This window comes from Hyalella azteca, unplaced genomic scaffold (assembly GCF_000764305.2).
Source record: "Hyalella azteca isolate HAZT.00-mixed unplaced genomic scaffold, Hazt_2.0.2 contig14006, whole genome shotgun sequence".
Lineage (NCBI taxonomy): Eukaryota > Metazoa > Arthropoda > Malacostraca > Amphipoda > Hyalellidae > Hyalella > Hyalella azteca.
This window is the reverse complement of record NW_025943907.1, coordinates 26216-51761: the sequence shown is the minus strand read 5'-3', so window position 1 is coordinate 51761 and position 25546 is coordinate 26216. Positions and strand designations below refer to the sequence as shown.

The window sequence follows — 25546 nt, the reverse complement described above, 5'->3', positions numbered from 1 at the left end:
AGATGTGTATAAGAGATACATTGTATACTTATCACAAACACAAAGGGTTTATTAACAAATAATTACACAAAAGGTATTTATTAACACCAAATTAACACAATTAGCCGTATTTACAAAAACTTCCTTGTGAATCAAGTCCCGAAGGCCGAAAAGTTCAAGCTTCAAGAATCGGCAACAGGCCTTGTCAAGTTGTCGACTTGTCGCCATGCCATCAGCCATGAGCCATGGGCCTAGCTATTTCTTCAATGCCGACAGGCGCGCCCGACACTTCTATATCTATTCTATTCCAAGACAAGCTTGATCGTGCTGTTTCGTGCATATTTTTATGATTAAGAAATGGAATATATGCACAGCACAAATACTCCTGACATATATTGTACAACTTAATTTGTACCCCATAACGCCCAACATGACATTTTCTTTGCATTTAACTTCAAGGATAACATTCAACATTGGCCGGACTTTGGTGAAAATGAGACGAGACTCTCTGAGTCTGACACTGTCACAGTCTCGCCGTCGCCGTGAGAGTTGAAACCGAGACTAAATAACTAAATGTAGATTTGATCAAGTGACCAGAGAAGAATGATCGACTTTGAATATATGAACCCTAATTTCAATTCCACCTTTTATCGAGCAACTTAGGAGTAATGTGCGATATACTTTTGAATTAAGTACCAGACATGCGCTACACTGACGCCACATCACACGTTTAGAGCGCTGCGAAGGTACTACATCTCTTTAGTCCTGACAGCAGTTTGTGTATTCCATCGGCCATAGTGGCAAAGCAGAGAGTTTTTTAGACTCTCCCTCAAGTTCATTTTTGAGTCCTATAAGTAGACCAGTAAAGTATCCTGGATACCAGCATTATCATACATAAGAAATTGGTTTAAATCTTGACTAAATGAGGAAATTAAAAATGAACTGATTAATCCATCCCAAGTCTGTTCAATGTTACTAACACGTAACACAGAAATTGGGAAATGGATTATGGACCAAGATTAAGCATTAGATGGATGGATCACATCTTATGCTAGTCTAACTTAAATGCTACCAAAACACTCTTGCTCTTGAAGATCATGCAAAAATATTACGAATCAGCAGTGGATGATTGTGAGAAACTCTACGCAATATCCGGCAATATAGATAAAACTCGCGGGTATAGTAATGTTGATAGGAAATTGATTACTGGAAGAGGAAAAAGTTCTCAGTTTGATCGTAGATTAGATTTCATCCATTATTTTATGATTATTTAGTAGGTAGGGATGGCAATATATTCCGTAGCTGAAAAAAATTTACGCCTAGCAACCAATAGGCAGTTCGATGAGAAAAGGTTCAGTTAAAATCGAATAGAAACTAATGAAAAACGTAACAATACCAAAAAACAACACAGGGATCAATGACATAATACTTATTTTTTCAAAATTTATTTAAAATCAATGAAAAAACTCAAGAGCACGCCAGATTACAGAGCGATAGAAAAACTTGTCAATTTTGTCATCAGCATTCTGCATTGCCTATCACTTATGCGTTTTAAGTAGGCATGGCACAAAGCCTATAAATGTTTAGAAGCGGTAGAAAAAAAAAGCAGTTACAATACGGAATAAAATATTTTCCTCTCACGAGTACAAGGTTTAACCAAGAAAACAAAAAAAAAATCTTCCAACAAATCCATAAAATATAGCACTGAGCTTTCTGTACAAATACTGGCACGCAAGATTACAAAAAAATGAGACTATAATTTCTGGAACGCAAAATTTCTGGAGACCAACAGTAGCCTTTGTACTCACGATTTGGCACATGTACATCGGAAAACACACTGGAAGCATTGGGCAGAGCATTGCCTATGAAAAAAATGCATACATACAGAAGTACATCCTAATTTACAGAAGTTTGTGTTCAATGATTACACAGATTTGGCAATTCCAAAATATGGCACTTGAAGAGGAAGACCCGGGCTTACTGCAGGCACAGAAAAAAGGCATTTTTCGCACTAGGCCTAGACCACTATCAGAGGGCTCTCAGGTTCCACGTAAATCCTCACCATTAATTCTTATAACATAGAACGCAACAAAATCCTAGTGCAAATTATTTCGCGTTTCTTGAAGATTGAGGTTCCAATTTTCACAAAAGCAATCTTCGATTCTTCAGAAACATTCTTCATTACGTACTAGTTTATCACGACTGAACACAAAATCGGCAGAGCACAAATTTGCATTTATAATTTACCTGCAAGTAATCACTCTGGTAATATTGGAAGACTTCTTCATCAATTCGAGCGACAGTTAACAACGTTTCACCATTTGTTAGTAATAACGTTTTAATGTTCCACATAAACAGTCGTTAAGAATATTCGTATTTTAAGGCCTGGTAACTGGAGAGTTATAATCAATATACAAAGACTGAATAATCAATCGTTCATTCCATTAAATCTCCTTTCCATTATGAGATATTCTCATTAACAAAAACACATTGCTAGCCACTAATTAGGAATTAAGCATTAACATTCGAAGCTTTCAAGTGACCTGAAGATGATGGTCATATAATGCTCACTTTCAGGCCTGTTAGTTCACAATCCCATCGTAAACTAGGGACATCCCGTCGTAAATTAGGGAAAGCCTATCGTAAATTAGGGAAATCCTATCGTAAACTGGGTACGTTCTATCATCAATACAGTAGATCCTATCAACAGCAACGCAAATGATTTTTATCCTCATATTATACCTGCCTAAACGTTAAGAAAATAACTGATGTTAAGGTTATACAATTCAAAATACGATAGTATAATTACAAACACTCTTCGAAATCCATACAGCTATGCGAAAATTCCAAGAACAAAACAGTGCTTCGATATCCAGAATAGAGTAAAGCATGGACAGCGAACACAGAAAAGATTAAATCTAATAAAGAAGCGAAGCCGCAACAAAAATAGGACTAAGAATACATCGCAGTAGAATAGAACTTGATTTATAAATGCTGAAAGTAAAAACTTTTTTGAAGGTAAAATCATTTTGCACAAGGCATTATTTGTGAATGAAAGAACAGTCGACAACATTGATGATATTCACAGTTTTATACGAACTATTCCCGAGGGATAAAACCTCAATGACTCGAGCATCACCAATGTTTACATACATTAAAAACGATTGCATGCTATGATTGAGAACAGCTGATAAAATACGCGAATAGCAGGAATAATAGACGGACATATGAGCAAATGGAGCGTACAACAAGCGAGGAATACCTGGCGCTGAGATATTATAAAAGTATAAGAATATAGACTCAGTCCTGCAAACTCGCTATCGCTTGGCATTGATCGAGCGTAATCAAATCTCCAATTGTTGCAAGAACCGCCGCTTTCGCTCAAATCTAAAGCGATTATTGTCTATCAAAAGAACAACCGAAGAATCAAGACCAGTCATGATTTGAGTCGAGCAACATTTAATTTAATGGAAAGTTACTATTTACTAAGTAACTTTTCATTAGAAACATGACAGTCGTAATTGATCCTAGGAGAAAAAACACTCTTTATTAATCGGTTTCTGATTCATTTGATTCTGTTCCGAAACTCCATTGTGTTTTTACTACGGAAGCAGTAACGTCACGATTACACATGCACGAGAAGACGTATTAAAACATACACAAAATACAGTCATACACTGTGAAAGAAAATCAAAACAATCGAGGTCGAGCTAGCATATCATCTAGCGCAAAGGTTTAAAATGCTTTCTAATCCACTAATGTACATTCTATTTTTAAGATATTTCTTATTCTACCTAAAAAATTCATGATAAAAAAATTCATTAGTAAGGCACACATTATACATCACGTTTCATGAAGAAATTTTGAAGCTCCTTATCAGTTCAACAAGTTACATAGGCACTGAATCACTTAGGCAAAATATATCAATCATCTTGACCATTTATTCCAATTTCAACTTCAGAAGGAATTGAATAAAGACATTAGGTCCCTCATACCAATCACATCGCACATAGGATTAATATACAGCAAATGATGATGGTTAGTCAGGACGATGGTTCACCACTACGACCACAGTGCGCAACCACGGCGATGGTCCGCCATCACGACCATTGTTCGCCACCACGACGATGGTTCACCACCACGACGATGGTTCACCACCACGACCATGGTTCACCATCACGACGATGGTTCGCCACCACGACCGTGGTGCACCACCACGACGATGGTTCGCCACTACGACCACGGTTCGCCACCGCGTTCAACATTGAAGCCTCGTTAAAGTAAGCCGTCGGCACCACATTCAGCGAGGTACTCGCAGCGCACGCAAATATAAATAGTAACTAAGCAACGCAGGTACGTCGATATGCACAGAAATGGCAATTTGTGACATGCATAATTTGTGACAAGTTGAAAGACAGCGCAATTAAATTATTTCTGAAATCAACATTCATAAACGGGCGAACATCAACAAACTCAAGGCGTTAATTCGATCCCAGTAGTCTAGCAGTCTAGCTTAATGATATTTGATGATGAATCGTTACAGAAGGGCTTAACAGACTAAATAAATAAATCATCGAATGATTGATCATTCCGTATCATCGTTGGAATCAACAGATGATACGAAAATTTTATTATGTAGCAAGCGATACTGAATTGAGATTGTTATATTTATCATTATTTCATGGAATATGGAATACAAAACACATCATATTTCCTTATGATAAACTGCCAGGGTTTATAACCTGCAGAGTGACCTGTAGATCGTGACCTGCAGAGTGACCTGTAGATCGTGACCTGCAAGTGTTGGCAGGTCAGGTGAGCAGCAGGTCGTGACTGAGATCAATGATGGCATCAATGAGAACCGTTGATGTTGTTGTTGATAGCGTTGGAGTTGATGTTGTTGATGTTGATGGCGTTGGGGTCAGCGTGGGGGTAGAGGGAAGAGGTCTGCAGTAATACTTGGGGCCGAGGGGGCTTCTCAGGAGCCTGTTCCCCCCAATCATTGAGGTTGTTCCCCAGACTCTGGGGACAAGACCGGCGCATGAGCCACCCACGTGAGGAGGAATATTTTGGAACGCCTCCACGCAATTCTACGTTCACAATCACGACAGTTAATTATAATGCAAGTAACTTTGCCTATGAGGGATGGAGGCATGCATGATAGGTCTGAAGACCGAGCTGGTGTCTTATTCCAGTGTCACTGGATTCATTTGATCCAGTGGATAGACACTAGATTCAGTGTTTAATCAAATTCCAGTGACACTGTGATAGTTAACTTAGGATGTAAAAAACTATAAATTCTAATAGCATCGTGCATAATCTGTATATGAGGAACCAGAATCTGCTTACAGGACTTTGATTGGGGCTCAATTTAATAATGAAATAGAATAGTGTTCAAATAATGACGAGAATGAATGAAAATTTATTTATATAATAAATTCATTTGCTCTGCATCACTCGGACAAGTTTTGTACTACACCGCTAACACATTAATTAAGACAAATATTTAATTAATAAACTTCAACATAACAATATTAAATTCCAGCAAGTTAATATGCAACAAACACATAAACTGCAACAAAAATCTCATATATATAAGCAAGTTACCGATGTGATGCGGCAAGAGACGCGTCCCGGGGACTCGTGTACAGACGCCGTCTTCTTCTTTACAGGGAGCGGCGGCGGGACGTCCGTAGCAGGACACGGACCTGAACATACGATTTCGCTGCAATTATTAATGGTTTCATGAATTAAATTAACCCCGTTGACTGGAAATAGAGTTTCATGTATAAAAAAACTACAAATTTTATTAACTATCCACAAAAATAGGAGTTTCAGTAACACTAAGAAGATATAATAATTGGCACAGTTTCAGCCAGGAAAGCTGAAATAAGATATATAATACCAGATAATCAAAGAAGGTATAGGTACTATGAAATATGATAGGTTTTTATGTAAAATATCATATAAGCAAATTTGTTTATACTTGTACGAGAATTGCAAAAGACGTTTCTTTAAATTGAACCACAATTTGGCAGGTAAAAATTGTAAATAGATAACTTTCAACGAGGAGTGAAGCTGCTAACGTTTTCCCCAGTATCTTTGATGATATTAAGCGATAAGTTATGACCCTACCATTATATTCACTCAACTTCATATTCAACCACAGAAAAAAAAACATATAATCCTTCATTCCTTCCACAGTGTACACTCAGAGGAGTGAGCGACATCTGGTCAAAAAGGCGATGCACTTCTTCCCATGTGTTAGTCATGCTGACCTGGGGCCATACTTTCAAAACTCGATAAGTGAACGTAAGTACTTACGCTCTATTTTCTTGTCTATGATTGGTGGATTTTGCTTGATAGGCCGCCAATGATTGGCTGATGAACTTACGATCTCTTTAACTTTTTTTGAAAGTATAGGCCCAGCAATGTAGCTTATCAGTGCCTCGAGCAGAAAGTGTGCCGCTATTTGGACACTATGACCTATTCTTTTTTTAGTGTATAGAGAACATCTGGTACAGTCAATAGCATTTTCGTCCCCACAGTGCGATCACAGCCATCGCAAACGTCAAATTAAATACAATTATACACTCAAAGCAATGAATGAGACTTAGGTCAAACATCGCAATACTTTTTTTGCGCTTTTGTGAATCATCCTGATAAAGTTTGGCCAGGCTAATATGTGTATCAGTGCAACGTGTGGGTCACTATTTTGACAATATGACCCAGTCATTTTTCCGAGCGTACATAGTGAAGGGCACAAAGCAGAGACATATTTATCAGACGACTTAATTAATAAATTACATAGTGAAGTGTGAAGCATATTTATCACAAGGGTTAGCTAGTAGGTTGAACACAAAATCAATCAGATGAAAACATTAATTGCTCATACAGTGCATCGCCCAACGAGAGATATTCTTATCCTCTTGTAAAATAATATCAGAGTGCATGCAGAACATTCCGATAAAGACGAATAAAATCACGTACACGACTTTAGAGATTGCTGGCGCGCAATCACCGCAAGCAACGAGCGGAGCGGCCGCAATCACCGCAAGCAACGAGCGGAGCGGCCGCAATCACCGCAAGCAACGAGCGGAGCGGCCGCAATCACTGCAAGCAACGAGCGGAGCGGCCGCAATCACCGCAAGCAACGAGCGGAGCGGCCGCAATCACCGCAAGCAACGAGCGGAGCGGCCGCAATCACCGCAAGCAACGAACGGAGCGGCCGCAATCACCGCAAGCAACGAGCGGAGCGGCCGCAATCACCGCAAGCAACGAGCGGAGCGGCCGCAATCACCGCAAGCAACGAGCGGAGCGGCCGCAATCACCGCAAGCAACGAGCGGAGCGGCCGCAATCACCGCAAGCAACGAGCGGAGCGGCCGCAATCACCGCAAGCAACGAGCGGAGCGGCCGCAATCACCGCAAGCAACGAGCGGAGCGGCCGCAATCACCGCAAGCAACGAGCGGAGCGGCCGCAATCACCGCAAGCAACGAGCGGAGCGGCCGCAATCACCGCAAGCAACGAGCGGAGCGGCCGCAATCACCGCAAGCAACGAGCGGAGCGGCCGCAATCACCGCAAGCAACGAGCGGAGCGGCCGCAATCACCGCAAGCAACGAGCGGAGCGGCCGCAATCACCGCAAGCAACGAGCGGAGCGGCCGCAATCACCGCAAGCAACGAGCGGAGCGGCCGCAATCACCGCAAGCAACGAGCGGAGCGGCCGCAATCACCGCAAGCAACGAGCGGAGCGGCCGCAATCACCGCAAGCAACGAGCGGAGCGGCCGCAATCACCNATGCCACTCATGTTTCTGAGTGTATGAGTAGCACAACTCACGTCCTCGGTGATGGCGACAGGCTGCTGCTGGGGGGCAGCGTGGGAGGCGAAGAACTGGCTCGCCGTCACGCTGCTGTCGCGCCGCCATAAATTCCTGTACGACATTTACAACTTCTTTAACATTCAACATTACACCTTAGAATATTTATAATTAAGACTTAACATTCAACATTACACCTTAGAAAATATATAATTAAGAGTTAACATTCAACATTACACCTTAGAAAATATATAATTAAGAGTTAACATTCAACATTACACCTTAGAATATTTATAATTAAGACACGGGTTAACAGTAAAACTATAGCAAAAAAATAGTGCTCCGAAGTTTAGCAAATTAGTAATAATATTACTAATATTATCAATAAGATAATAATTATTATAATATTATAAGGATAATCATAATAATAACATTAATAATGATGATAATAATAATATTGTAATAAATAATATTGATAATAATGGGAATGAAAGCCATTGATCGCTTTAGCAATGCCGATGCATGAAGGAACTTAGTCGTTGATGTGAGCATAAATATACCGAGTTACTGTGTATAAATAGACAAAATACTGTATATAAATAAAGAACTTCATACTAACTACTAATACAGAGCTACTCTGTATAAATAAACAGAACTACTCTGTATAAATCTACAAAATTACATTGAATAACAAATCTACAGAAATACTCTGTGTAAATCTGTTTACTTCCCTGTTAAAGTCTGTTCATGTGTTTATTTACAAAATTTACTTGGAAACCTTCAACTAATTTAGCCTTTGTAGGCATCAGCAATGTAAATACATTACACTAAGACACTCACTACACGCCATTTTGACGAACACTACACCCTGGAACACGCGCTACACACCACACACTATACACTGGAACACACACTACACACCAAACACCACACACTTCACACTATACCCTGAAAACCACGCTACACACCACACACTATTCCCTGGAACACACTCTACACACCACAAACTACACACTATACCCTGAAACACAGACTACACACCACACACCAAACACTACACACCACACACTACACAGCACCTGGCGGAGCTCAAGATCTTGGAGGACTTGGCGCGCCCCATGGTGCCGTAGCCGGTGGAGCTCCCGACGCTGAGGCGGTTCGAGTTGCTGGCGGGACTGTCCGAGATATAATATATGTGAATAAATTTTATAAGGATTCGTGAATAGACTAAAGACTTGTGAATAAAATACGAGGCGAGTACGAGTTGGCAATAAGAGTTATGTGAAAATATTCCTATAGTATTCATTAATATGAGTAAAATTCAATGCCGGCAAAAATTAAAGGCAGATTTGACGGTAAGCAAAGCTTTATAAAATAATGTGAACGCGATGATAAATTCTGAGCAGAACGTTGAAGAAATCTTACGCTTAACGTATGAATTAAAATGTGTAAAAAAATTTTGAAGTCACGAATGAGAATCATTAAAATATTAAGTAGATAATAAATAACCACTACTACCCGAGCTTCAACTTGGAAGAACTTTGAAAAAATCAAACTCAAATTTGTATCCGCAAACTAGGGTAGGAACTTTAACCTCTTGCGGACTGCATAGTTTCATAATTAATGTCAGTATTTGGACAATACGACCCATTAAGCATAGTTTCATAAATAGAGTCAGTATTTGGACAATAAGACGCATTAATTTCTGAGAGAGACGTACTCGTGAGGGCGGGGGTTGAGGGAGCCCCGAGACCCGCTGAGGCTGCCATCGACGCTCGTCTGCCGCACCGCCGGCGCCGCCCGCAGCGCCCGCACCTTCACGCCGATGTCTGGCAGCGCCTGCAGTCAGTTATCATTATTAGTTGTGAGATAATCAGTTATGATTAGGAGTTGTAAGATAATCTATTATAATTATTAACTGTGAGATGATTGATTTTGATTAGGAGTTATAATATAGTCAATTACGATTATTAATTGTACGATGATTGATTATGATTATGAGTTGTAAGATAATCAGTTATGATTATGAGTTGTAAGAAAATCAATTATGATTATGAGTTATAAGATAGTCGATTATGATTATGAGTTATAAGATCATCAATTGTTTATGAGTTATGATACATTCAATTATAATTGTATCGGCAATTATGTGATTGCCTGCCTTCATGAAGGCGGGTGCACCGAACGGTTAATGCATTTGATTGTGAATCATAATATCTGATAATAATAATCATGTATATTGTGTGAACAATCATTCACAACTTAGACACTCGCTTCTTCCAAAAACTTCAGTTTCGTTATGAGGGGCAAGCCAGCCTTCCAATAGGCCGTGTTCACCGTTAAATTTTAGCAACTAGGACCATTGACTCGGACCAATGATTTGGACCATTGACTTGTACCATTGACTAAGATAAGAAAACGATGTGTTACCGTTTTACGGTAACACATGAATATTATTATTATATTATTTATTATATTCAGATACTATCGCACCTGAATTCCACACCCTGATATTATTCTCGAATAATTTAGCGTAGGTACAATAAACTAAGAATGCCTAAAACCTTTAAAAACACACCGCACTGCAACCGTAACAAATTATAAAGCAAATCTTAGATAAAGTTTTTGACTTCAATTAAAAATTAGGCTAGAATTGCAGCCTTGCATTGCTCAAATCATTAAAGTTTGACCAAAATTCCTACTTTTCAAATTTTGAATTTCTGAATTTTTAACCTGTTATTCTTGACGTTTAACTTTAAATTTCTCAGCCAATTCAAAAGGAACTCACTGTTTTTACGTATTTTTTGGCAATATATATTTTAGCCTGCCCGTATTTCTTGAAAATGGGACCTACTGCTTCTCCGTATTTCTCGTTAATGGCCTTCTATATATATATATATATACTACTATATATATATAATATACTATATATTTTACTTTGCCTTTATTTTTTTTAAATGCGACCTACTATTTCTCCATATTTTTTGGTAATATATATTTCAGCCTGCCCGTATTTCTTGTAAATGTAACTCACAGCTTCTCCGTATTTCTCAGTAATGGCCTTCTTCATGTTGGTGAACATAGAGAGCATGTGCCAGTGCAGCTGCATCATGTCGTCATCAACGCGGTCCTGGTGCACCATCATGCCCAGCTCCACCAGCGGCATCTGCAAGTGCAATAATTCCTTTAATATTAACATCATAATCAATTCAGTTAATTAATAGTTGATCAGTAGCATGTTTATTAAAAACTGATATCTGAAATTTATGTTTATCATTTGTCGGATTGCATAGATATGAATGTACCAAGACTAGGTATGCCTGTAACGTCTTAAAATTATGCAGTCTTACTATAGTTCGTGAAAATGTAATGCTGATGTAATGATATATATTTTAAGTAATGATATACCGGTACACAAATAAAAGTTATAGTATGCACACAATAACCCCGAAACAATGGCAAAATGCTACTATAATATACTGACTATATAGTGTAGGAATTTAGAAATAATAATAGCGAAATATTTGAACTGGTTTACACATCAGCAAAAAAACTGCTAAGGCTAAAACGAATTATTTCGTCATTAAATAAAATTTTGGTCCAGCAACTCACCATGTCCCGGATGAGAGCCTTCAGTTGGTCCAGCAACTCACCATGTCCCGGATGAGAGCCTTCATTTGGTCCAGCAACTCACCATGTCCCGGATGAGCGCCTTCAGTTGGTCCAGCAACTCAGCGTCCTCAGGATGAGCTTCAAGGTACGCGTCTTGCAGGAACGCCTGCAATAATGTCATCAAATATCATCATTACTATTTGATAGGAACGAACTGTTATTTGTTTGTCTGGCTCGAGTCTGAGTTATTGTACACATACGTCCTTCAACGTGACACAAAATTTAGCGTAAAAAAAAAAATTAGTTATCATAGTAAAAATATCTCAATTCAAGTAAATAAAGTAATATATGAAAATCATATATTATTGAGTTGTGCTCCGATGTGCCCCCTGTACACATCGGAGGTTTGAATGAGCGCAGAATTATTTTGTACAACCTGTTCATTATTCACCATTAAACAGTTTTCTACCATAATGGCACACTGTATACTTATTGTCGAGATCTCTTATGACGTCATCATTTCGTAACAGGCCCTTCAACCATTTAATGAGGCAGACCAGCTAATGAGGTTAACTTTCTCATAATTAGCTAATGTTTATCTAACAAGGCAGACCAGCTAATGGGGCAGACCAGCTAACAGCTAATGAGGCACCCCAGCTAACAGCTAATGAGGCGCTCTAATGAGGCACTCTAATGAGGCAGACCAGCTAACAGCTAATGAGGCACACTAATGAGGCAGACCAGCTGGCAGCTAATGAGGCCCACTAATGAGAGCCACCTTCTCATAATTAGCTATGCCCCCCATGACGGCGGCGTCGACGATGCCATTAAGCTCGCGCGTGAGGCTGTCTAGCGCGTGCTGCTGGGGGTGCAGCTCGTGGGACACGACCAGGTCCTCGAGAGCCTTGTTCTTGGCGCGCATCTGGTCAATGGCGTACTCCAGGGGCCGCAGCTTCACGGTCTTGGTCGATACGCAGGGGAAACAACGCAGGATTCCTGCACAATTTTGGTATTATTGTAGATTTATTGTAGGATAATTATATGATAACAATAGGATATTTATAGGATGTTTGTTCCTGGAGCGCATCTGGTCGCACCGCAGGATTCCTGCAGAATTTTAGAATAACTTTAGATTCATTTTAGAATAATGATAGGATAACAATAGGATATTCATAGGATGTTTGTTCTTGGAGAGCATCTGGTCACACCGCAGGATTCCTGCATAATTTTAGTATTATTTTAGATTCATTTTAGAATAATGATAGAATAACAATAGGATAACAATAAGATATTCATAGGATGTTTGTTCTTGGAGCGCATCTGGTCGCACCGCAAGATTCCTGCAAAATTTTAGTATCATTTTAGATTTATTTTATAACAATTATAGGATGAAAATAGGATATTTATAAGATGTTTCTTCTTGGAGGGCATCTGATCCATGTGTAGTTAAGTAGCCGCAAAGTGTTAGCAAAAGAAGAGTTACGAGAGAAGAGTTGATGTTGAAAGAGTTCTGGAAAAAGAGATCGGAGGTTTGAATGAAGCGAAACACTTAAGAAAAATATCCATTCAAGAGGAAGAAATGTTTAGCATAAATAATAGAAATAGAAATGTAATAAAAGTATTGCAAGCTTCAATCACACACCATATATGAATGAGGGTATGATAGTCATACCAGGTAGAGGTAGATGACACCAAGTAGACAAGTAGATCATACCCGGTAGGTCGTAGGTGAGAGTGAGGGTAGTTCTCTCGACACAGAGGGTAGCGAACTCGTTATCCTTGATCCTAATGCCCTCGTGGTAGGGGCGCGAGTACATGAACTTGCGGACCATGTTGTGCAGGTAGAACTTGCGGATGTGCTGCGACACTCCCGGGCTCGTGAACTTGTTCTCCGTCACCACGCAGTCAACTTTGTTAACTTGAATGTCTGGAAAAAACGAGAAAACATTGAAATTTTTTGCGATACATGTCAAAAATTTTTGGAATTAGGAATATTATGACCGAAGAAAAGAAGCAAACTTACAAATTTTGCCCAGGAATTACTGTATGGGGAATATTGTAAAAGGGAAAACATACCTAACTACAGATCAAGACAACTATAACATGGAATGCGTGAATAAACTAAATTTAAACTACCTACTATAACATGAATATGTTCATTGACTTTTAACGAGTTAACATTAAATAGATGCTGGCATGCAAGATAGTTTTTTTCTAAGAGCCGTTTTTCTTGGAAGAGCCGTTTTTTGTAAGAGCAATTTTTTTGTAAGAGCTATTTTTGTTGTCGTCGTCAAGTATATGAAGTTCATTGTTACCCTGGCCACAAAGATAATAGGCCAAGAGTTTAGTCACTAATGAGCTTTTAAATTTATTTCTGGTGACCAAGAGATACAAACACCTCAGTCTCGTGTCATGGACACCATCTTGTTAATTGTAGAACCAAAATTTGATATCAGATCTTTAAGTGCTATTTATGAATTAATTATATGATAATCATAACCGCTCTAATTGCAATATCATTCAAAATATTGCAATTAGAGCGGTTATGATTATCATATAATTAATTCATAAATAGCACTTAAAGATCTGATATCAAATTTTGGTTCTACAATTACCAAGCTGGTGTCCATGACACGAGACTGAGGTGTTTGTATCTCTTGGTCACCAGAAATAAATTTAAAAGCTAATTAGTGACTAAACTCTTGGCCTATTATCTTTGTGGCCAGGGTAACAATGAACTTCATATACATGACGACAACAAAAATAGCTCTTACAAAAAAAATTGCTCTGACAAAAAACTGCTCTTCCAAGAAAAACGGTTCTTATAAAAGAACGGTTCTTATGAAAAAATGGTTCTTATGAAAAAATGGTTCTTATAAAAAACGGCTCTAATAAAAAAATGGCTCATATCAAAAACGGCTCTTATAAGAAAACTGCCCAATCTTGATCTTGGCGCAACTATAAGATGAAGAGCGTCTTACATAACCAGGGGTACGAGGATGCTTGATGAACTCTTGGCGTATAGCAATAATAATAATAATAATAAAAATAGAAGCCCCACATATCAGCGATCAGGTTAACCTAAATCAAATACGAATCTCCTGCCGATTCTAACATCCTTCAGAGTCCGTCCTAAAGCTCACGGAAATTAACATAAAAATGGAAGGGAAAAAATTCCCCGTCACATGTTACTAACAATGAGAGAAGTGACTTTGTTGAAGAACCTCTCACTCTCGTCAGCCACACTGAGCTGACACTGAGGCTAGTCAGGCTCACATCCTACTCGTCAGCACACTGAGCTGACAGGCTAGTCAGGCTCACATTGTTCAGCTGATTCCTTCTTTTCCTTCTCAGGCTCCTCGAGTTTGGTCAGGAGCTCGGCGTCAGGGAACTGGTCCAGGAGGCGAGTCTGGAACTCCGTCAGGCGCTCGAAGCTGTGCCCCCGGTACACGAATACCTGCACATTGTCCATCATTTCAACACAGGCGTATTTACCAATTATTTTGTCAGCCACACTGAGCTGACAGGCTAGTCAGGCTCACATCCTTCTCTCGTCAGCCACACTGAGCTGACAGGCTAGTCAGGCTCACATTGTTCAGCTGATTCCTTCTTTTCCTTCTCAGGCTCCTCGAGTTTTGTCAGGAGCTCGGCGTCAGGGAACTGGTCCAGGAGGCGAGACTGGAACTCCGTCAGGCGCTCGAAGCTGTGCCCCCGGTACACGAATACCTGCACATTGTCCATCATTTCAACACAGGCGTATTTACCAATTATTTAAACCATACCTGCGCATCTATCAATTAGTAAAGCCTTCCTGCACATACATTAATTACTTAAATAATACCAGCGCTGACAATTATTTTAAAAAAACTGCCTTCAACTTTATGATGGATATAAACCACTTTGCCAGATACATAAGGAAAATTACTACTCCCTTGACGTATTTCGTTTAGAATTAACAACATTAAATTAAAGTCAAGTCAAGACAAAAAAAAAAACATTTGTACCTTATTTTGCACCTGAATTACAGCAAAAATAACTACTAAAAGTTGGCCCGTTATTAATTTTAAAGAGAATTAAATCAGATCCCAGTTAAAATAGATGCCACATTCAACAGAAAAAAAGACAAATCTCATATGCACCAGACTGTATATCATCAGGGTTACCACAACCATAATCCAAATCTATTAACTGTAATTGCAGTTAATTCATTCCAAATATTCTCACCTTGTTCTGCAAGAAGCCAGGGAATCCTTTTCCGTAGTAAGCGACCCTGAAATATTCAGGCTCAGGTCGCACCTTCGTAGGGTCGGTGATGCTGGCGTAGCACACGGCCATTCTGCTCAGCAGCATCGACAGCTTCGTGTAATCCATGAGCTTCTCTTCGTAGTGCTTCATGAGCTCCTTGCAACGCTCCAGGGCACATTCGTACATCTGCAGAAATCATGGGCAAAGTTTGAATCATAATTTTCAAGACACATTCGTACATCTGCAGAAACCAAACGCAAAGTTTGGATCACAATTTTCAAGATACATTCGTACATCTGTAACAACCAAGGGCAAAGTTTGAATCATAATTTTCAAGACACATTCGTACATCTGTGGAAACCAAGGGCAAAGTTCGAATCATAATTTTCAGGCCGCATTCGCACATTAAGCTAAACAACGAGAGCAAATGTGTTCGAAATTTTCAGGCGTCTAACCTTTGAATGTACAATATTTGTAGGATTTTTTTATTTACATGAAGTGCAACACACTATTTTGATCTGTTATTAATTTCTATATCAAACTAAGTGATCGATTAAATATGCAAAAAATGTAATGTACCTATACAAATAAATTGTTTAGGTACATATGATATAATACTTACATGAATTTTATTGTATCCTGAATATAATTATAATTTTATTATAGACAAAATAGAGAACATTCAAATCTTCTATACAGTTTCTCCACGAACAGCTTTACGACTGACTATTAAACAAATTTGAAATCTTCTCATGGGTAAATTAAAAAAAAATTGAAATTAAATCAATCAAAGATGAACTAAGTACCTATACAATGAATCAAAATTATTAATAAAATAAAAATCATTGCCACACATGAGACGCGAAATCTCTCACATTTCCGTTCTCCATGAGCTTGTTGATTTCTGTGTTATTACGAGTATTAATTAGAATTAGAGTCACGTGTAATCTAGACTCTCATATTTCCGTTCTCCATGAGCTAATTGATTTCTATGTTATTACGAGTATTAATTAGAATTACAGTCACGTGTAATCAAGCTTCTCACATTTCCGTTCTCCATAAGCTTGATAATTTCCTGGTACAACCTCTCCTTGAGCTCGTCATGGTACTTTGCTTGAGGAAATAGCCGGGACCTGAGGGCGGCTGGGAGCTTCACATGGTCCCACTTGAGGATCTTCGCGTGCTCGTAGTAAGCGAAGCCAGCTTCTGTGGAGTTGCCTGCGCTGAGGTGCAGCGTTACGAGCTTGTCGATGTAGCGAACGTACAGCTCAGTGTTTCTAAAGCCCGAGTAAAAGTCCTGCAAGAAAAATGTACATTATAATTTTTTCTTTAGAGCTCATAGGTTCTGGGGGGAAGAGGCATGAAATCTACAATAATATCGAGATGTAGTGAACGTAGAGCTCAGTGTTTCTAAAGCCAGAGTAAAAGTCCTGCGAGAAAAACGTACATTATAATTTTTTCTTTAGAGCTCATAGGTTCTGGGGGGAAGAGGCATGAAATCTGAAATACCTAATATCGAGATGTAGTGAACGTACAGCTCAGTGTTTCTAAAGCTCGAGTAAAAGTCCTGCGAGAAGAACGTACATTATAATTTTTGCTTTTGAGCTTATAGGTTCTGGGAGCAATAAACATGACATCTAAAATAATATCGAGATGTAGTGAACGTAGAGCTCCGTTTTCCTAAACCCTGAGTAAAAGCGCTGTAGGGAAAACGTATTTCTTAATCTTTGCATGATGATTACAACGAAATATAAAAATATATTGAGACGTATTAAACAATCAACTGACTTATTTCTTTCAACTGGCTTTGGTAGATAACAAAAGCAAATTTCCAAAAGACTTTTCATTCAAGTTTTCAATCAAACTAAGACAAACCAACATCCCGGAAACGTGCTCGATGTCACAACCGACGTCATCACGTGACGTATCACCAAGTTTTCGTCTGAAATTTTTTCCGGGTGGGACTGCGAAAATTCTGGGCAGGCGCATAGAATCAATCAAAATTTCAGGAAACAATTCTGCTATCTTACTGGTCTTCAAGCAAACGTTTACAATTTGAATTAAATAATAAAAAAACTAGTGTAATTAACAAGAAATATAAAAGCGAGGACTTACAAGGAGATAGACAGTGCAGCACATGCGGGTCTCCACTGAGTGCACCGGAGACTGCACGATCGAGCGGTACTGCAGCAGACACTTCAGCTGCTTCGTGATAGTGCTCACGAACCTGAACATGTACGCAAATATCTATGAGAAATATCTACTTAAACTGAATACATACACACATATAAGTATGAAAAGTGAAAACATACACACAAATATGAAAGAAAAGTGAACAAATACCCACAAATATGTATGAAAACTGAACACATACATAGAAATACGTGGAGAAATGTGTACGAAAATTCAAGTCTATATGATCGGGCTCACGAACCTGGCCACACACACAAATGTGTCTGAGAAACATGCACGGAAATTTAAGTGATAGTGATCAGGCTACCGAACCTGACCATAAACCGAAATATTAGAAACACATCAATAAGTAACATCATTTTAATAAATTGTACAGCAATTGCGAGTATTTAAGGAGACAAGGTTCATTAAAGTCTCACTTTACGCCCGGCACAACGAACCGCAACCAACGTTGAAACTTTTATATTAGAACTAATATTATAAGTAGAAACACCATAAGATATTTGCAGCATTTAAGGTCTCAATGGTTCACTAAAGGCACAATCAAGACTCACCTCCCGCCCGGCACGGCGAGGGTAGGGTGTTCCTCGAACCGCGCACCCCACGTTGAAACTTTTATATTAGAACTAATATTATAAGCAGAAACACCATTAGACATTTGCAGCATTTAAGGTCTTAATGGTTCACTAAAGGCACAATTAAGTCTCACCTCCCGCCGGGCACGGCGAGGGTAGGGTCCTTCTCAAAGAGCGCCCCCAGGATGCTGGAGAACACGTCGCTGTAGTGGTCGTCTCCCCGGCCTTGTACGACCAGGTGGTCGAGCTTCACTAGCACCTCCGTCTCAAACTAACAACCATAGAAATATATTAATTACCCCTACATACAATGATTTATAATTCATTAATTATTGTTACCAAAGCTATTACACCAGAGGCAATATTCTTCATGTGAGTAATGGTACCTATATAAGCCCTCACACGCAATTATGTTAAGCAGATAGTTACACTGGTATACTACATGCTACAATACTAGTCGCCATCATTATCGAAGACTCTGATGACTAATACTCGCAGCATCTACTCCACTAATGACAGAGCAGCTACATACTCTAACGTTTTTTTAACAATTTCTAGTATAATTATATAATATAACTATCTCAAACGAAAAGCACCGGATTTTAAAAATTATCTCTGATGGATGATAAATACTTCCGTAAATTCACACCATCGCCCCAAAGTTTAAAACTCACGACATCAAAGTTTCCCTTGACATTAAAGTTTCTAGAGTGGCCTGATGGTTAATACTTCCATAAATTCACACCAACAACCCTGAGTATGAACTCACGACATCAAAGTTTCCCTTGACATTAAAGTTTCTAGAGTGGCCTGATGGTTAATACTTCCATAAATTCACACCAACAACTCACGATATCAAAGTTTCCCTTGACATCAAAGTTTCTAGAGTGGCCTGATGGTTAATACTTCCATAAATTCACACCAACAACCCTGAGCATAAACTCACGATATCAAAGTTTCCCTTGACATTGAAGTTTCTAGAGTGGCCTGATGGTTAATACGGTACTTCCATAAATTCACACCAACAACCCTGAGTATAATACTAACGATATCAAAGTTTCCCTTGACATTAAACTTTCTAGAGTGGCCTGATGGTTAATACTTCCATAAATTCACACCAACAACCCTGAGTATAAACTCACGATATCAAAGTTTCCCTTGACATTGAAGTTTCTAGAGTGGCCACCGGAGCCGACGGTGGAGTAGTACTCAGAGCGGAGCATGTCGAAGAGCAGCGGGATGGTGAGACGCCGCAGCTCAGGCTGGGGGATAAGCGTCATCTCCAGCACTGATGCCACCAAGCCCTCGTCACCCTTATCCTTGTCACCCGCTCTCACCACGTCCTGCTTATCTCTGTCGTCCGATCTCACGATGAAGGATACCTTGTGGGCTCCTGCAAATATACAAGATCTTGTGGTGTCCTACAAACATAAATAAAACATTGCAGATTCCTGAGCAGAAATGACTTATTAAGCTGTTTGGCTCAGCACACGAATATGGGGATCAACGAAACGTCCTCTTGCCAGTTCTCATTTGGCCTCTCGATGAACGAGACCTTGCAAGTTCTTCTGTTAAGAGTTGTATAGTTTATAGTTGCTCATTGTTATTAGATAAAAACACGTGTAAATCAATAAGTTCGGACATAGATTGGTCAATAAAACACCAGCAATGTAATAACACCAGCAATATATCTCACTGTTATTCGATTAAAAAAATACACTTAGCGCAATAATAACAATAACAATATTTGTTTCTTATTATACAAGGCTGACCGAGCAGGTGCCACATTTCGTTGAACTGCTCAGCGGCAATCTTGCGCATGTCGCCGTACGCGCTCCTGATGGCGTTACGCTTGCTCACCACGAAGATGTTCTCCAGCTGCAGCGCTGGCTGAACAGTGAAAGATACNGACACTTATAAAAGCGCACAGCTTGCACTAAAACAGGGACGTGTTTACAGACAACACGCTTGGTTGGACTGTATCTCAAATCACCTATACAAAAAAAAAATGTTTTACAAAGTAAAACCTTCTAGGATAGAATAAGCGTTTCAATTAAATGCGCATTTTTAAGAACTCGTTTGGGATACAAGTTGTAAGTTATGCCAATGAACGTGTATAATATATTATAGGAATACGAATACATGTATATTCGTCCTTAAAGGAAACAGGCATCAAACGGCACATGGATTGTCTGGCATTGCACGGCGCGTGAGGGCTGAGGAATTTATGAAGTGTTAAAGAGAACCGGGGGTAAACCAGCCTAAGTGATGGAAAATCAGTCATATTAGACGGGTAAACTGGGTGTAAACCAGCCCAAGTAGTGGGGCAAATCAGTCAAAGTGGTGACGTCAACTGGGGGGTAAATTAGCCCAAGTGGTGGGGTAAACTAGCGCAAACAGAAATGGCTACACAAATTTAGTAATACAAAAACTTTTAGTGTCACTCATACAAAAATGAATGGGCCGTGATGAAAAATGATAGTCCAAATACCCTAACAAAATTCGGGGTATGCTTCAGCGTCTTCCCCAGAGTTGCTATGTTCGCGTTAGAGTTATTCTGGGTCAGTTGGCCATCTGATCGCAATCAGCGACTATAGTCAGAACCTCCTGGCCGATTTTATGGTCTCCTGAGAGTAGGGCAAGAGTTGGCAGAATCCCCTCAGTCCCCTCACCAGGCTCTGGTAGCCGTCTGATTTGGGGACCGGAATGTAGACCAAAAAGCGGACATAGAGAAGCTGATTTACGTTCGGCCCGAGTCCTAGGCGGTTCCTAATGCAGGCTCGCCACCAGCTAAAAATTTTGATAGGGTAATGACACATTTTGTCCACTTAGCACTGATACGCCATTTTGCCGAGCAAAACTGGGTCAGGATGACCAATACAAGGGCAAAAATTGTATCGTTATTCGGACAAGAACTCACTTATTTTTCCTGGTGAGTTTAGAGTTGCTAACAGGAAACACTCAAAGGATACAACAGAATGACAGGATACACTCACTGGTTGAGCAGCAAGGTGAGCTGAGTCCAGTCCGGCTTGAAGATGGTCCTGTCGAGCAGACTGCTCACGGTGAGCACCAGTTCGCTCACAAGACTCGAGTGCTCACGGAAGAACGCGTGCAAATCGGCGGCACCCATCTGCCGCACGATGTCCATCAGCACGACCACGTAGCCGCTCTGTCCATCACAATTGTACATCAATAACATTACTTGATTATGAACAACATAGCAGCCACCCTGATGATTTACATAATTGATAATCGAGTTCATTATTTGATTAGAACAACATCGTTGCCACCCTGAGGTAATACATAATCAAATTCATTATTCGATTAGAACCAACGTTGTTGTTGTCACAGCTAATGATACGAACAGCATCATTGCTGGGAACAGTTGCGATGAGGACTCCAAAGGACTGAGGACTTCTTGGACTCCGAGTCCTCAACAATGAGGACTTCTGAGATCATGATTGACTAAATCGCTTATTTAACAAGTTTCAAAAAGTTCACTATATCATCATCGGAGAAAACGTTTCGGAGTCCAGTTCTATCGTCAGTTCAAGGATATTAGAGTAACGTTCAAGAGTAGTACTTGTGTTCAAGGATTTTAAAGTAACAATGGAGCTGGACTCCGAAACGTTCTATTTGTGAGGGCTGAGGAATTTATGAAGTGTTAAAGAGAACCGGGGGTAAACCAGCCTAAGTGGTGGGGTAAATCAGTCAAAGTAGTGAGGTAAACTGGGTGTAAACCAGCCCAAGTAGTGGGGCAAATCAGTCAAAGTAGTGAGGTAAACTGGGGGTAAATTAGCCCGAGTGGTAGGGTAAACTAGCGCAAACTTGCAGGGAGCAGATATGGCTACATAAATTTAATAATACAAAGACTTTTAGTGTCACTCATACAAAAATGAATGGGCCGTGATGAAAAATTATAGTCCAAATAATGACGCATATTGTTCACTTAACACTGATACGCCATTTTGCCGAGCAAAACTGGGTCAGGATGACCAATATAAGGGCAAAAATTGCATCGTTATTCGGACAAGAACTCACTTATTTCTCTTGATGGGTTTCGAGTTGCTAACAGGATACACTCACAGGATACGACAGGTTGACAGGATACACTCACAGGATACAACAGGATGACAGGATACACTAACAGGATACAACAGGATGACAGGATACACTCACAGGATACGACAGGATGACAGGATACACTCACAGGATACGACAGGTTGACAGGATACACTCACAGGATACAACAGGTTGACAGGATACACTAACAGGATACAACAGGATGACAGGATACACTAACAGGATACAACAGGATGACAGGATACACTAACAGGATACAACAGGATGACAGGATACACTAACAGNAACTCACTTATTTTTCCTGGTGAGTTTAGAGTTGCTAACAGGAAACACTCAAAGGATACAACAGAATGACAGGATACACTCACTGGTTGAGCAGCAAGGTGAGCTGAGTCCAGTCCGGCTTGAAGATGGTCCTGTCGAGCAGACTGCTCACGGTGAGCACCAGTTCGCTCACAAGACTCGAGTGCTCACGGAAGAACGCGTGCAAATCGGCGGCACCCATCTGCCGCACGATGTCCATCAGCACGACCACGTAGCCGCTCTGTCCATCACAATTGTACATCAATAACATTACTTGATTATGAACAACATAGCAGCCACCCTGATGATTTACATAATTGATAATCGAGTTCATTATTTGATTAGAACAACATCGTTGCCACCCTGAGGTAATACATAATCAAATTCATTATTCGATTAGAACCAACGTTGTTGTTGTCACAGCTAATGATACGAACAGCATCATTGCTGGGAACAGTTGCGATGAGGACTCCAAAGGACTGAGGACTTCTTGGACTCCGAGTCCTCAACAATGAGGACTTCTGAGATCATGATTGACTAAATCGCTTATTTAACAAGTTTCAAAAAGTTCACTATATCATCATCGGAGAAAACGTTTCGGAGTCCAGTTCTATCGTCAGTTCAAGGATATTAGAGTAACGTTCAAGAGTAGTACTTGTGTTCAAGGATTTTAAAGTAACAATGGAGCTGGACTCCGAAACGTTCTATTCGATGAAGATTTGGAATTTTTGTGCCATTTACCTGCTTAAATTTCGAGGACTTGCAAACCCGAGAGCGGATGTAATAAAATATTTAATCTGCATGCACGACAAGGACCATGAAAACCGTTACGTAAAAATTCGTAGGTAATAGAATATTTCTTCACTCGGAAGCACAGCAAATGATCATATTGCATCTTGATGACCGTTCCGCAAAAATTAATAGTTAATATTTTTTAACTAGAGTTACGGCAAAGAACCGAGAATACAGTTACGTAAAAATTAGTAATAAAACATTTTTCCCTGGAAGTACAGCAAAGGATAATACTGCATCATGGGGACCATTAAGTATAAATTCGTAATCAAACATTTTAATTAGAATTAGATAACAGAACTTACGGCAACCGGTTCCTCGGATGGTGTGCAGTGAGCGAGTGTGATGATCTGTTGCATGAGACGCTGGCACAACATACGCGTGTGTGCCAGCGCCGTGGCACTGACACTCTCGCGGTGCAGCACTTCCAGCATGTCTTCCAGCAGCTCCACCACCTTCTCCCGCATCTGGTGTATCATGACACATCACACTACAGTGTCATGACATGACACATCACACTCCAGCGTCATGACATGACACATCACAACCATCACACTCCTGCGTCATGACATGACACATCACAACCATCACACTCCAGCGTCATGACATGACACATCACAACCATCACACTCCAGCGTCATGACATGACTCATCACAACCATCACACTCCATTACACTCACTGGTTGAGCAGCAAGGTGAGCTGAGTCCAGTCCGGCTTGAAGATGGTCCTGTCGAGCAGACTGCTCACGGTGAGCACCAGTTCGCTCACAAGACTCGAGTGCTCACGGAAGAACGCGTGCAAGTCGGCAGCACCCATCTGCCGCACGATGTCCATCAGCACGACCACGTAGCCGCTCTGTCCATCACAATTGTACATCAATAACATTACTTGATTAGCAACAACATCTCAGCTATCCTGCGGTAATACATTATTGATAATCGAGTTCATTATTTGGATAGAACCAACATCACAGCCACCCTGAAGATTCACATAATTGATAATCGAATTTATTATTCGATTAGAATCAACGTCGTTGTTGTCACTGCAAAAGAAACGAACAGCATCATTGCTGGTAACAGTTGCGATTGCTAGTGTCTACACAACAATGAGGACTTCAAGGTATCATGATAGCTTGATTGACTAAATCGCTAATTTAACAAGTGGCAAGAAAGTTCACTATATCATCATCGAAGAAAACGTTTAAGATTCCAGTTCTATCGTCAGTTCAAAATCCTCAACTTGTAACTGATTGTACTTGTGCTCAAGGATTTCAAAGTAACGATGGAGCTGGACTCGGAAACGTTTCCTTTATAAAGATTTGGAATTTTTGTACCACTTACTTTCTTTTTAAATTTTGAGGACTTGCAAACCCGCGAGCAGCCGTATTAAAATATTCCAAACTGGATGTGCGACAAAGACCATGAGAACCGTTACGTAACAACTCGTAATAGAATATTTCTCCACCCGGAAGCACAGCAAATGATCATATTGCATCTTGATGACCGTTCCGCAAAAATTAATAGTTAATATTTTTTAACTAGAGTTACGGCAAAGAACCGAGAATACAGTTACGTAAAAATTAGTAATAAAACATTTTTCCCTGGAAGTACAGAAAAGGATAATACTGCATCATTAAGTATAAATTCGTAATATAACATTTTTAATTATAATTTGATAAGAACTTACGGCAACCGGTTCCTCGGATGGAGTGCAGTGAGCGAGTGTGATGATCTGTTGCATGAGACGCTGGCACAACATACGCGTGTGTGACAGCGCCGTGGCACTGACACTCTCGCGGTGCAGCACTTCCAGCATGTCTTCCAGCAGCTCCACGACCTTCTCCCGCATCTGGTGTGACATCACAACCATCACACTCCAGCGTCATGACATGACACATCACAACCATCACACTCCAGCGTCATGACATGACACATCACAAC

General features: G+C 40.0%; 1 protein-coding gene across 1 annotated transcript in view; it reads right to left on the bottom strand.

The window, feature by feature from the left end:
- Positions 1-7740: 7740 nt before the first annotated feature.
- Positions 7741-25546, bottom strand: part of LOC108670809 (dedicator of cytokinesis protein 1) — a gene marked incomplete in the record, with an annotated part of 40197 nt that continues 22391 nt past the window's right edge. The window contains 21 exon segments of the mRNA XM_047883912.1: positions 7741-7912; positions 8878-8973; positions 9519-9637; positions 10833-10964; positions 11493-11576; positions 12189-12406; positions 13125-13337; positions 14732-14867; positions 15635-15841; positions 16701-16952; positions 17771-17882; positions 18558-18694; positions 19566-19816; positions 20196-20313; positions 21420-21520; positions 21758-21858; positions 22878-23053; positions 23910-24071; positions 24153-24162; positions 24286-24461; positions 25293-25454. Coding sequence (XP_047739868.1) covers positions 7741-7912; positions 8878-8973; positions 9519-9637; positions 10833-10964; positions 11493-11576; positions 12189-12406; positions 13125-13337; positions 14732-14867; positions 15635-15841; positions 16701-16952; positions 17771-17882; positions 18558-18694; positions 19566-19816; positions 20196-20313; positions 21420-21520; positions 21758-21858; positions 22878-23053; positions 23910-24071; positions 24153-24162; positions 24286-24461; positions 25293-25454 — 3135 coding nt within the window.